This window comes from Babylonia areolata, chromosome 2 (genome assembly GCF_041734735.1).
Source record: "Babylonia areolata isolate BAREFJ2019XMU chromosome 2, ASM4173473v1, whole genome shotgun sequence".
NCBI classification, from domain to species: domain Eukaryota; kingdom Metazoa; phylum Mollusca; class Gastropoda; order Neogastropoda; family Buccinidae; genus Babylonia; species Babylonia areolata.
This window is the reverse complement of record NC_134877.1, coordinates 26,035,471-26,050,232: the sequence shown is the minus strand read 5'-3', so window position 1 is coordinate 26,050,232 and position 14,762 is coordinate 26,035,471. Positions and strand designations below refer to the sequence as shown.

Here is a 14,762-nt window from a genome sequence, read left to right as displayed (position 1 = left end):
ATTTCAACGTGGAAGAAAAGACTTTTTATCAATGTTGATCCGTGGTCATATCCATTATCCTGGACACATTGTAATGTGAGCCATTGTGCACACCACATTCCATGACCTAATATGTCCTTTTATGTCAACTTCAACTTCTGTTGTTAGGTTTTTTTTCAGTTTGAAGGTGAAGGAATTTTATTTTGATTAATCATTTTGTCATTATTTAGGTTAATCTGTGACTGGTTCTAAGACTGAGCCTTGAAATGTGCCACTTGGTAGTCAGGTGGGCTGTGGTATAATCAGAATTACTTTACTTTGATTCGATTTGGAGTTTAAAATCGGTGAAAGGCTCAACCCACTTTCTTGAACCTGTGGCAGTTATGTTGTTTGGAATAACCTTCCAAGAAAAATTGACTTCACCAAGTCTGTTGTCTAGAAAGACATATTTGGTTTCATTTACAGTGTTAGGATGACATTTCAACCAAAATCAACATGAATATTATTTTTGTGACAAGATGTATTTTGTTGTATTTTTCATGGTGTTATGATAACCTTTTATCAAAAATCAACATGACCAAATCCACTTTTGTAATGAGACATGTTTTGTTTTTATTTACGGTGTTGGGATAGCCTTCCAACTCAAATTGACCTGATCAAGTCCTTTTTGTAATCAGACTTTGTTTTATTTACAGTGTAAGGATAACCTTTCAACCCAAATCGACTTGTCGTTGAGAAAGTCCGTTTTGTAACGAGACACAGTTTGTTTCGTTTATGGTGTTAGGATAACCAGCCAACCAGAACCTGATCAGAGAGAGTTTTTGCAATGAGACCTATTTTGTTTTATTTTCAATTTTAGAATAACCTTTCAACCAAATCGACTTGTCAAAGTCCATTTTGTAACAAGACATGTTTTGTTTTATTGACTGTGTTAAGGTAAACTTTCAACCCAAATCAACCTCACACAGTCCCATTTTATAAAGAGACGTACTTGGTTTTATTTGCAATGTTAGAATAGAAATCGACCTCACAAAGTCCACTTCGAAGAAGTACATTTTGTTTTATTTACAGTGTTAGAACAAAAATCAACTTCGCAAAGTCCACATTGTAAAGATTTTTTTAAAATTAATAAAAAATTATTTTATTTTATTTTTTATAACAGTGAAAGAACAAAAATCGACCTGAAAAAGTCCACTTCGTAACAAGACGCCTTTTGTTTTATTTACAGTGCCATCTCCCAGAGGTTGGCCCTTGGGCAGTGAAGAATGTCTGCCATGGACTGACGTGGCCAGTTCCTATATTTCCCGTAGACGAGAGAGGGCGAAAAGTAACATGCGGCAGTTAAGAGAGCGGCTGAAGACCGACCCGGTGAAGTACAGCCTGTACAGAGCCAAACAGCGACAGTACGACAGGAGATACCGCGAAAAGCGCAAACAGCAGCTCGGTGTCAGCAGTGCGTTCACAGAGTCAGTGCAGTACCAACATCAGAGATACGATCAATGAGTGGTGTCAGGGACAGACAGAAATCATGATACTTTTTGTTTTTAAAGAATAACATTTTAACAGCTTGCTCGACTTACCCTTCCGTGTGGGGATGCCATGGGCTCACTCAGTATTGATAGTTACCTTCTGGAAATTCTCTGCTGGAATTTACTTCTTTTCTATTGCCCTCTTTGTTTCTGACTTTTTATATTTCTTTTCTTTCTTTCATCTTCTCTTGTCTTGTATTTTTTCTTCTTTCCCTGGCTGGTGGCCAGTTATGGAGTGTTTAATTTGGGAACGCTGAAACAAAGTGGATCGGAAGTTGAATGTAGCGAGTGAGAAAGGGTGTACAGGTGAAGGCAGTCACATTGGTAGGATGGGGCAGATTAAAAAAAAAAAATGCATTTATGACAGAGAGAGTGCAGATCTTGTACTTTATTCTGTGTGAGACCGGGAGCCAGTGAGTGATGTATTCAGATAGTTTCTTTCTGAGGACGAGTCGGGTGGCAGAGTTTTGTTTGCGCTGAAGAGAGCGAACGGACAAGTGCGTAATCCAGGCATGTGAGAGTTACAGCTGCTGATGTGAGACAGAATGAGAGAAACAAGTTCAGATGTTGCATCAGATATTTTTGAATGGAACTGGTGCTTTGTAATTGACAGTAGCATGATTGACAGGTCTGACTGATAAACGTTTTGCATGAACAGAGTTTTTTTTTTTTTTTTTTTTTTTTTTTAAAGGACAAAACCTTGGTTCTTGACAGAGCTGGAAAGAGGGCTAAATGTGTTGCCAAGTTTGATTTGAGTCAGTTATGATATAAGAGAGTGTTTGTTTGGTTCAGAGTATGAGCATTACTTCAGTTTTGTCATCACTTAACTGAAGTTTATTCTCAGTCATCCAGTTCTGAATGTCCAGGAAACAGTTGGATGTTTCTTGCATGAGAGGATAATTTTCAGGGTGTCACCACACACCACACCACACCACACCACAACACAACACAACACAACAGACATACAGGAATTCATATTCAGAACACACACACACAAAAACAACAACAACAAAACAAATTTGGAAATGAATTATAATTTGTACAGTAAGACTGCATTTTTCTGTGTTCAGAATGATTGGGGAAAGGTTGTGTGCATCTGTCAAGTATAAAGTTAAGCATTTTTTGTCAAGCTCTGACTACAGACCCCCCCCCCCCCCCCCCCCTTCCAACCTCCAATCCCCTGCCCAAACAGGTTTTATAAATGCAGTGTTCATAGATAAGTCTTATGCAAAATTAATTAAATGATGTATGGTAATGCTTGTTTCTTTTGTTGTGTTTTTATTTGCTGGAAATATATATAGAATAAAACTTGCGTTGGTATCATTTTTTGAAAAAAATCAGTGTGTGTGTTTGCTGTTTGCTTTGGTGTAATCTGCATACACACATAATGTTTATTCACTACACACATAAAGCCATGCAGTCGCACACACTACAAAGTACTGTACCAGTCTCAAACCCAAATTGGTCTCGGTAGCATTATTGGTGCAAGATACTGGTAGAATTGGAGGGAACGACACATACTCACTCTTGCCTGTATCAAAGTCCAGGTTTCCTACAGAGACACGGAAGTCTGAAAAAGGCTTGAAAAAATGGGAGAACCATTTTTCAGGGCTGGAAAGGTCTTGATAAATCCGGGATTCGAATACGGTAAAACCCTTGATCAGTTCCGCCCAACAAAGGGCTGAATGCATTTAGAAAACAAGCGAACAATAGAAATTAAATTAAATTATTTTATTTATTTATTTTTAAAATTGAAATTCTCCCACGTAAAGTGAACATGATGAGATTTCTCAAATAAAATTAACTGTACAGTTTTAATCCTCGCTGTTGTATTGCTGAGCAGGCAGCTGATGGTCTTTAATGCACAGGTAGTCCTCAAAACACTGTGAGACTGGCCAGGCGACAGTTCTGCTTGTATCCTACCTACACTGGCCACTAACTAGTCTGAAGCCTCAGCCAGTCATGCAAACTGACCCATTCCTTCCCATCCAATCCAATCAAATCATGTTGCATATCATAGCCCACCCAACCTCAAAGGGGCCATTTCGGCCTGAAAACTTGTCACTTTTTAAAACCAGTGGAGGAGGAGGGTACAAAACAGTGTTAAAAAGTTTATTGAAACAAGGCTAGAAAGAGCAGTTGATAGCCATCCCATCAGCTGGTGACAGGCGAAAGAGAAGGAGGAAGAGGAGGGGTGTAGAGGTGTAGAGGCAGCATGTGGGCAGGTGGCCCAGTGGGTGGTGTGTTGTCACTGCGGACGCTAAACCCCCTGCTTGTGGCTGTGCTTGCAGAGGGGGAGGAAACGAGGCGGTACCGGACCCTGTTCACCCCATATCAGATCCTGGAACTGGAGAAAGAGTTCCACACCAACAAGTACCTCACCCCCAGCCGCCGCCTGGAGATGGGGCGGGCGCTGAACCTCAGCGACCGGCAGCTGCGTATCTGGTTCCAGAACCGGCGCATGAAGTGGAAGAAGGAGCACAAGCTGACGCACATCACCAAGACCATGAACCTGGCCAAGCTGATCGAGAACAGAGCCTCCCAGCTGGAGAAACCGCCGCCAGAGTCTGGGAAGAAACCAGTCTGAGAATGTGTAGTTGTGCCGAGCCAGTGAGGCATTTTCCCGTTGGGTTTTTGAGTGTAGAGGGAACTATGCTCATCAGAGACTGTGTGGTATTCTGCTGATTGTCGACAAAACCAAACACCCTGGTCCTACCATGCTAGCAATATGAGAAACTTTCAGGAAGGCATTGTTTTTGATCTGCATCTGTTAATGTTGTTAATTAAAAGTGTGACTATGCATGCAGAAAGTCCTGGAGGAAACTTTTAAAATAAGGAGTACTTCTCGGAAGGCGTTGCTATTTTCAGTTCGTAGCCCAGAGTTATTGGTGACTTCACGAACGACAGCTGTGGTGGCTGTACATAGCTTTTGTCTCCTCTCTCTTCCATTTAGGTCTGTGTGTTTCATGCTGGGAACAGCAGTTTGCTCTGGGTTTTTTGTTGATGTAGGACTTGGAAATCATTCACTGTGTACAGTGGTCATTTCTTTCATTCAGAATTTTCCCCGTGTCCATGGCACCTTTTCTTTTTCATTGCAAGCTTCTGCTGTCATCATTTGTGTTCTGGGGTGGGACGTAACTCTTTGCAGTTCATTTTCTCTTTGAGAATGGAAAAAGAAATGATCATTGTTACTTATTATTTGTGCTTGCTGTTTATTCTTTTTCCAGTTGATTAACTTTTGTTGATATATTTTTTTTCATTTTAAGACTTGATACTTTTGAATTATTTCTGTTCTCTTTCCATGCATAAATTTATTCATTTTTTTTTTTTTCTAAAAGATTAGTCTTTGATTTCTGAATCTGCTACCATTCAGCTGGGGGAAAACCCAGCACAAACCAAAAGTAATGTTTGGTGTGCTGCCAATGCACTGTGCTTGCCAAGCTTCAAATTGTTATGGGATTTTCATTTGTCATAAACATTGGGAATGAAGGAAAATTCTGATTTTGAACATCTTAAAAGGAAGAGGAGTAAACAGGCGTTTTCATGACAATAGACTTTGTTAGACAACTTGAAGTATTAATGTCTTTTGTAGCAACTGTTGTCATCTTTTTAAAGATTTTGTGTGTTTCATTGACTTGTGGTCTTTCCAGTCAGTGTGTTTGGAGATGGACCACGTTGTTGTTTTCCAGATTTGTACATCAGATTTGTAGACTATGTGGTCATACAGATCATTATGTGTAGACAATCAGTTAGTCCTTTAATCCCGTGACTCCTGGACCAAATAGTAATATTTGTCAGGAAATCACCAGCCTCACAAAACTGTAGTTGGGAGTGAAAGGCTTTATATTGTATCATACATTTTTTTGTGGCTTTTTTTTTCTCACCATTCTGGAGTCTGCACATTTGCAGATTTAGCTTAATTAGAACAACAGGTGAAACATTCAGAGTACTTATTTTCTAATACTAAAACCATTGCAGGGAGAATGTCTACTTGGAAGGAGATTGGCAGTATTGCAGTAGTAGCATGTTTCATCAGCTGCAGTAGTAGCATGTTTCATCAGCAACAGAAGTCATCAGAAAGCATTTAAAGTATCTGCCATCAGAGAAGAACCTCCCCCCTCCCCTTTTTATATGTCCCCCCCCCGGCCCCCCCCCCCCCCCCCCGCCCCCTTTTTATCAAGCAGATGTGGTGTAGCATATAACTAAGGATCAGTCTGCACGCCTTTTTGTCACCTTCCTTGAAACTGAAACCCTAGCAGCAGTGAGCGGTGCTGACCAACAAGGGGGTCATGACGATGTTGTGTTTTCAGTGTGGTTGGCAGGGGTGGGGGGTGGGAGGGGGGGGGGAGGCACGCCTCCCCACACATCCTGGCTTCCTCTGTGGCCATGGCCCACCCTCCTCTCTCCTCCTCCTCCTCCTCCCTGTCCCTGGACACAGATGGTAGTCAGAAGCAGAAACAGAGAGCGTACAGCACTACCGTGCCAAGATGAAGGGGGACCCCCAGCTGCAGCAGTTGTACAAAGCCAGACAGAGGAGCTGTGACCAGAGGTACAAGGCCGGGCTGAAGGATAGATACGGTGATGAAGAGGAACGCTGAGAACTTCTTGAGAGCCAGCCAGCAGTGCTTCTTTTGGTTACTGTGCATTGGTGGTGTTTGGATTGGCTCATGTTCGGCTGTGAAAATACAAACTGGAAGAAACATTTTGAAAAATATTTAAACGGGCAGTGAATTCATGTCCACTATGCCTTGGGCTCAGCATAGGATAGGAAGATGGGACCCAATCATCTCCTTCCGCCGATTTAACCTTCCCCAACCGAACCCAGGTACCTTCCACCCATTCATCACACCTGGGTGGAGTGAGGAAATGTCAGGAGTTAAGTGTCTTTCCCAAGGATACAACACCATGCCGAAACGGGGCCTCGAACCCCGACTACTGGTGAACGCTGCATCAGAAGTCCCAGTGCCTGACCGACCCTGCTGTGTCGCCTCCTGATGAAAACACCAGAAACGCAAAACACAGGGCACTTGTTCTGTCCTGCAGATGGGTGGAAAGATGGTCGGTCAGTCACTCACAACCCTCATGACCAAGTCCTCGTCATCAGACGTGCCTGGAAAAACCCAAGGGCCTGGTAGAGAATGTCAGTTAAGCAAAACCAAAAACAAACAAACAAACAACAACTACTGTCGGTTGTGAAATAAGATTCGCTTTGTTAAAGATGTTTTGACGTCTCTGACTATAGGTCATTCTCCAGGGACTTTGATGAGTGGAAATAAGACTTTCTGCATGGGTCATTTTTATAGATAAAATCAGACTTTCTACATGTGTCATTTTTATAGAGTTGGCAGTCATCGTTTGTTGTTGTTTCTTGCCGTTCCTTGGGTCGGGATCTTTGGTTCAGTGCGTGTTGACCTGCAGTGAGACGGGGTAGACATGTGCATTGAGAGACTGGAGTCTAAAGACAACTGCCCTCAAATGTGACAAATGGGTTGTGTATATGTAATTGTACGGGCACGTATATGTGTATACATTTTTGTGTGTATGCCTTTGCATACATGGTGTATTTATTTATAAGATATTTTAATGATATTCTTGGAGTCTTCATTTATTGATGTTGTTTGTGCGTATTATTTTTATTTCGTTCTCCATTCTTGTGTCTTTATGCCTCGGTGTATTTAAACGCTTGATCAGAAGAAGAAATCTTTTAGCTAGTCATATTTCATAAGTTGCGAATAACATTAATCAAAGTGTGTTGTGATGCTGTTGTTGCTTTCTGAATCAAAAAGAGAACTGGGTAAAACATTCCTGTTTTGTGTGTCTTCCACCTCAGTAGAATGAGTTGAATGTCAACTTTTGGTCTTTTTTTCTGTTTTATTTCTTTGTTGTTGTTTTTTATGAACAGAAGAAAGCTGCTTTAGAAATATCCACATTACAAAGTGCATGTTCACAGCTGCGTGGAGTTCACATAAAATTTATAAGGAATTGAAAACATCACCCCCCCCCCCCCTCCCAAATCAGGTACATTTATTTATTTCTTTAACTGATTAAAAAAATATATTTAAAAAAAGATAAATAATTCTTGAAGGATTATAATATTTCAGATGTATCATTGCACTGCTTTTACACGCTGCAAAGATACCCACAAACCATGATACATTGCATTAATGGTCCGTATGAACTTCGGAAGAATTTTTAGCCAAAGATGATCAACCATCAGTATTACATTTCCTGGTTTCTCTCTAGTCTGACACCTCAAGGGTTTTCTACAGTGTGTTTGTATTGTAGATTTCTTTTGGTGTCATCTTTGTCTTTACGTTGTAGATTTATGTTGATATAACCCTTGTCTGTATGATACTATAGAAGACAACAATGTGCCTATGTACGCTTCCCCCTCCACCTGGACCTCCCCCACCCTCCGTCCCCCCTCCCGCCCCCCTTCCCTCCTCTTCTTTCCCCTCCACTCCCAGCTTCCCCTTGAATTCATCGTTCTGCTCAGTGATGCAGATCGCAGAAATCCGTGCTGCATCTTGTCTGAAATTCTGCTTCCACCTTCCTGTCTGTCTGAGTGTACATTTATCTCATCTGTTCACGAGAGTCAGTCTGAAAAGGAACGTGATATGAAAGTCAGGAGTAACGTGGAGAGAGTCATGGTTTGCATCGATGGTTAATAAAGGGTGAAAGAACATTGCTATGATGCAGTCCAGAAGTTGTGGGGGATGTTAAAATGTCAGTCTTAACACCTTGGCTGCTGCTGATGAGTATTCTGTCAGTGAAAGACTGGCCGCACGGGAGTGAAGATAGAGCTTACAGGTCAGGCTGGCCATCACCATTCTTCATATGGATTTCTTCCCGTGGAGAGTGCGTTTCTTTTGTTCAGTATCAGTGTTAGTAGGTCAAGGAAGCATCACTGCATTCGGTCAAATTCATATACGCTACACCATATCTGCCAAGCAGATGCCTGACCAGCAGCGTAACCCAACGCGCTTAGTCAGGCCTTGAGAAAGGCCTGCACAAACTGCACCAGGGAATACACACCCAACCTGCCACAAAAATAACAACCTGCCACCGTCTCCACTTCCCAACAAAATAATATACATACATAAACTGCACCAAGGAATACACACCCAACCTGCTGTACAGGGAACACACACTTACCTGCCCTCCTTTCCACTTCACACACACACACACACACCTCTGCACCCAATGATACACATCAAATCCCTTCCCCCTAACACACACACACACACACACACACACACACACACACACACCACACCACACCACACACACACACCACACCACACACACACACACACACACACACAGAATACCGCTTCATCAATTTTTCACGAAGCTCATCCGCAAAACGTTCTCGTCTTTCCTAAACCCCAGAGAGCTGTGGAGGTGAGTGGTGGCCTCATTCGGAGTCATGTGAAATGCACCAAAATGGAATAAAAGTACACAAAACGTAGAAATTGCACTCTCAAGTTCATACCAGACTGATCTCATTTTCAGCAGTCAGGGGGGTAAAATACAGAACTGTTGTTGTGGCGTCTGCTCGTAGGTCGTTTGCATTGAGAGATGAGTGGTTAAAATGAATTGGTTGGTCTTCTGTCGATCTGTCTTGTGGCCTGATCTCCTCCCTCAGAGCTGAGGTCCCTACACTATGATAATGATAATAATGATTATGATAATAATAATACAGATTGAAACTTGCATCTCCCAGGCAGGGAGCTCGTGGCATTTAGAATGAAAAGTTACGCATGTATCAAGCCCATCATACTTGAATGAGCGTGAGTACACACACAGAGTAACGCATCCACACGTGAACACACACCACCAGCAGAAGTTCAAGAAACACACTCCTGAGTGAGATGGCAAAGCAGAATGAAAGAGGTGTGTTTTGAGAGACTTAAAACTGGACCGGGAAATCCATGTGACAGAACGAAAAACGTGGTTTGCTCCACACTGTTGGGCCAAGAAGAGAGGAGAGTGGTGACCTGGAGGTTTTTGTTCCTTTGAGGAATCGTCAGCACTTTAGAATCAGCTGCTAAACGTAAACATCCAGATCAGTGGCAGTGGCTGCTGCTGTGTCCGCACACACATGGGCATAAAACGTGAACAGAAATCTTCTGATCACAGTGAATTCAAAAACATAATAATTTTAAACCAAAGTGCGATGTCAACTCACACCCATGATCAAGTACTGCACACACACACACACACACACACACGCACGCACGCCAGTAGAACAGACACAGATGTCACTCAAGGCAAACTGTTTGGTGTCTTGGCAAATCAGGTACAAACATGCACCCTGTGTAAGAGACTAAGACTTGTTTTCTATGCTTTCTCTGTCTCTTCTTGGGAGATACTACTCTACTTTGAATGGAAGGCAGTAAAATCATTCTAAAAGAAATTAGAAAAAAAGAAAAGAAAAGAAATCCAGTTCAGCCCAGAATTTACTATTTCATCTCTGATCAGCTGTATTGATAATAACTTGTTTTTTAGAAGGATTTTTTCTGTGACGAGAAATGACAATTTGGTGACATCCCCACCTCCCGTGTTCCTTTCATTCAATTTACGATTGCCAGTGTGTCTGCTTTTCTTCTTCTTCTTCCTCTTCTTTTTGTGGCATTCTGTTTTCTGGATTGACTGAAGAGTCTTCTGACTGACGACCATCACCGTCTTCTTCTACTTGCAGAACGGAGGAGAGGCATGGAGCGATTTTCCTCTCACGATCAGGCGAAAGCCAGCGCCCCCTCGCAGTCGCTGCAGCTGCCACCGCCGCACTCTGCTCACTTTCTGAAAGAGCGGAAGCGTCTGTATAAGCTGCGCTACATGCAGCGCTTGAAGCAGGACCCCCAGCGCTATGAGCGCCACAAAGAGAAGCAGCGCCGCTACTACCAGAGCTACTACTACAAGAAGAAGTTTGAAGGGAACCCGCCGTATTGACCCTCTCTCTTCTGTTTGTCAGGCTGGTGGATCTTTGGATAGAGTTTTTGTTACCACAAGGAGAAGGTTGAAGGGAAGCCGCCGTATTGGTTTGGATAGAGTTTTTGTTACCACAAGAAGGTTGAAGGGAAGCCACCGTATTGGTTTGGATAGAGTTTTTGTTACCACAAGGAGAAGGTTGAAGGGAAGCCGCCGTATTGGTTTGGATAGAGTTTTTGTTACATGTACCAACAGGAGAAGGTTGAAGGGAACCCATTGTATTAACCCTCTCTCTTCTGTCTATCTGGCTGCTGGATCTTCGTGTAGAGTTATTGCTACTCATACACAGAGAAGTTTGAATGGAATCCGCCGTATTAACCATCTCTCTTCTGCCTGTCAAGACTGGTGGATCTTTGGATAGAGTTGTTGCATATTAATTCTCTCTTGCTTGGTCCGTCTGCTGGATCCCAGGACAGAGTTACTGCTCCTACAAGGAGAAGTTTTAAGGGAATCCACTGTATTAACCCTCTCTCTTCTGTCCGTCTTGCTGGATCCAAGCTGCTACTACCACTACCACTACAAAAAGTTTGAAGGGAATCTGCAATATTAACCTACTTCCTGTTTATCTCTACTGCAGCAAGGAGACGTTTGAAAGGAATCTGCAATATTAACCCTCTGTCAAATCAGCAATATTAACACTGTCTCTGTGTCTTGTGGGTCTGAGGAGGACAGCTGCAACAACTGCAGTGATGAGAAATTTTGAGAAGAAATATTAACCTTTTGTATGTTTAGAATTCAAGTACAAGTTGACATAAAAGGATACTTCACATTTGTTACAATTAAAAAAAATAAAATAAAATAAAAAGAAGTAGTATCGGTACAATTCATGCTGTTAACACAGATAATGTATTGACCACTTTTTGAAATGACAGTGTATCCGAGTGAACTTCAGAGCTCCAAAATACACCATCCTTAAAAGTAATACGGCAGTTGACTAGATGGGGACTCCTTAGGTGTTGGTGTATCTCGACTGTGGTGATGATATATTAATATAATAATAATCATTAAAATAATTATTTATTTAACGCTGAATCTTGTGCAGAGATGAATCGAAATGCTCATGCATCATTCACATGCATGCACAGCTCAGATTCAGAGGGGTGAAAGATAAAACTTATAGATACGTGTAAAACAGAATGCTACAGAAACTGTGGACCGGAGAGAAAGAGGGGATGGGAGTAGGGTGGGGGTGAGGGTGCTATTTGGAAACAGGACGGTTTTTAGTCTGGACTTGAAAGAGCTGAGTGCATAGATTTGATGAAGCGAAAGAGGGAGCTTGTTCCAAGTTGCATGGTCCAAAGACAAGAAAGAAAAAAAAGAACAAAAAAAAAAGAACGGCGGTCGACTATGGAGTGTTTGAATCTGGGAACGAGAGTGGTGAATTAATAGCAGTGCAGACAGGCACACACAGTTCTTGATCAATGTGTTTTGACTCAGGCTTTTGTAAGGGTTGTTGGCATCACGGGGAAGACAGGGGAGCTGATTTCGTGGAGTTTTGTTTTGTTTTGATTTGTTTTTCATGGTGGTTCACCTCACCATTCTTTACCAAAATCTGATCCAGAATGTTTTATTATCTCCAGTAAGAGAAATTATTTTGTGGTGTGAAACATGTATACACCGACGCTGTCATTCAGTATTTGTACATAAAAGGCATAAGATACTTAACTGGTAACTTTGAAAGTGATCTACATTATCAATAATCACAGTCATACACATGCAACAATCACTGTTGACATGAAAAGCTTCAGTGTTTACTTAGAGGAAACCACACATATATCCATACAACAATCACAGTCATCTACATGTTATGTACAGCTTACTATACCTGAGCATTGTGTTGACAGAAATCCAAAGGTTGGAGGGGAGGGGGGGAGAAAGATTTTTTTTGTTTTTTTTGAAAACCCATTGGGAGTTTGCTTGCTGTTTTCATCTTTTTGTGTGTTTAGTTTGAGCATATATGTTTTGAACAGATGGTAGGAAGTACGGTGAATGGGGTCATTGTTGTGGATGGAGCGTGGTTTTCAAAGTGACTAAGTTGTTGATGAACAGCTAGCTTGCTCCTTGAGCGAAAACTGTGCATCAGTTTGATTGTCCTGCATCATAGCATTTGTATCAGGCTATTGGAATTATACTTCTTCTTTAACTCTGTGAAGAGTTATTGGGGTGCCGTGCAAAAACTGTTCACCAGATTCCTCCAGGTCTGTTGATTGTGTGTCAAAGCCTAGGTTTCTGCAAATTTCGGTTTACCTGTCCATTGTAATTTTGTGTGTGTGTGTGTGTGTGTGTGTGTGTGTGTGTGTGTGTGTGTGTGTGTGTGTTTTCTGTCTCTGGACTTTGTGCTCTGGTTTGTACTGATGTGCAGGTTTTTTCACAATCCTAACAAGAGACAAGAGAACTTATTTCTGTTTTATGACATTGTAGCACATGATTATGACTGTAGATTTGTACCCACTTTCTCTTTTTCATTTTTCATCACTTGATGTTGTCCATTTTTTTGTTTGTTTGTTTGTTTATTTCTTTTTCTCTCGTCTTTATGAATAAAGATGAAGTTGAATTCGCACTGACCAGAGGTATTAAATTTGTGCATGTTGTCTTGGGCGCTTTTCCTCATCCATGTTTATGGTGTGGGTGTCTGTCTGGTTTTGCGGAAATTTTTAAGGCATCTGTAGGCATGCTAGCAAGGCCTGACTAGTGTGGTTTATATGTATTATATTATCATTCAGATGAGACGATAAACCGAGTCCCGTGTGCAGCATGCACTTAGCGCATGTAAAAGAACCCACGGCAACAAAAGGGATGTTCCTGGCTATATTCTGTAGAAAAATCCACTTCTATAGGAAAAACAAATAAAAGTGCACGCAGGAAAAAATACAAAAAAATGGGTGGCGCTGTAGCGTAGCGACGCGCACTGCCTGGGGAGAGCAGCCCGAATTTCACACAGAGAAATCTGTTGTGATAAAAAGAAATACAAATACAAATATAGGTCAGGCATCTGCAGGTTATTTTATAATCATCTGTTCATTCATTTATTTTTTAATACAGTTGTGATCTGTCACATGGATCAGTCTACAAGGTTTGACACCTCCTTTAAACTGAAACTGAAACTGTAATGTCGGTAAGACTTTGTGTCTCTGTACAATGGGGTTGCACCCCAACCACACCTGTTCCAGATAATAATGATGATGATAACAAATAATCAAAAAGCAAAGATCATAGCAGCCACACCTGACGCTGTATCAATCACCACCCAAAGTGCTACTCATACCATAGTCTCCCGAGACTGACTGATGCCCATCTTACCTATGGCTATCTACAGGAGATTACACCCTCACCCCCTTTGTTTCAGATGGTGATGATGATGATGATAATAACAATAGTAATAATGATAATGATAAGACTGATAACACAAAAAATAATATTGCGCACAATCATGCACAATGCATCTCAGTACGCTGTGCATACTCTCACAGTTCATGGGCTCACACGACACACACTCATAAACAGTCATCAACATTTGCTCACTGCCAGTAACATGGCCAAGGGAATACCTGGCAAAGAAAGTGTGTGTTGAGATTGATTTTGAATTCACTCAGAACTGGACTGTTACGCAAACTGGATGGTAGTGAGTTCCAAAAGTCTTCAAGGCAGTGAGGCTAAAAACATGCTCCCCAACTGTCTTCATTTTACGCATTGGAAGTTTTAACCCATTCAATCCTTGGGAGTTTACAGCCTCAGCAGGCTTTCGTGTCGCCTTGATGCAGAAAAACGTAGAAAATATACTGAAATCAGTCAGTTTTTTTCCCTCCAGACTGATTTGTACAGACACAGCTGGTAATACTATAGAAGTTATTTCTCTTTCCTTGTGGTTTATACATCTAGATGCAGGAACATGGAAACAGTTTCAATGAAACAAACTTCAAAGCCAGAGCAGTGCTCGGGTGTTGGGTTGAATGAGTTAAGAGCTTTACACTGGAAGAGCAAACATACAGGAAGAGTGGTAAATGGAAAGTGAAATAGATAAATACTTCGAAAGGGACCCATTAAATCACAATATACGTATAGGATTGCTCTGTCTGTCTGTCTCTGCCTGTTTGCACTGGCATCTGTTTCTCTTCTCTTTTTTTTTTCCTTTTTTTTTCTTAAAGCAGATGTGGGTGGTGCCGTATGGATCAGTCCACACGCTTGGACATCTCAACACTGAAACTGAAATTTGCGCTGGAGAAAATAATATTGATAATACAGGGGAATCAAACAGTGGGG

At 41.6% G+C, this 14,762-nt stretch overlaps 1 protein-coding gene across 10 annotated transcripts in view; it reads left to right on the top strand.

The window, feature by feature from the left end:
• The window catches only part of LOC143299761 (uncharacterized), a 118,570-nt gene that overhangs the window by 45,534 nt on the left and 58,274 nt on the right, over positions 1-14,762 (top strand). The window contains exon 4 of one of the 10 annotated variants that reach the window (XM_076613291.1): positions 10,213-11,671. The exons of 7 other annotated variants lie outside the window; for them this stretch is intronic. In XM_076613291.1, coding sequence (XP_076469406.1) covers positions 10,213-10,463 — 251 coding nt within the window. In that variant the 3' untranslated portion in view covers positions 10,464-11,671. Of the gene's footprint in view, positions 1-1,207; positions 2,794-3,799; positions 5,625-10,212; positions 11,672-14,762 lie in introns of those variants that run through there. 2 more of the 10 variants (XM_076613239.1, XM_076613249.1) reach the window with 2 other exon arrangements.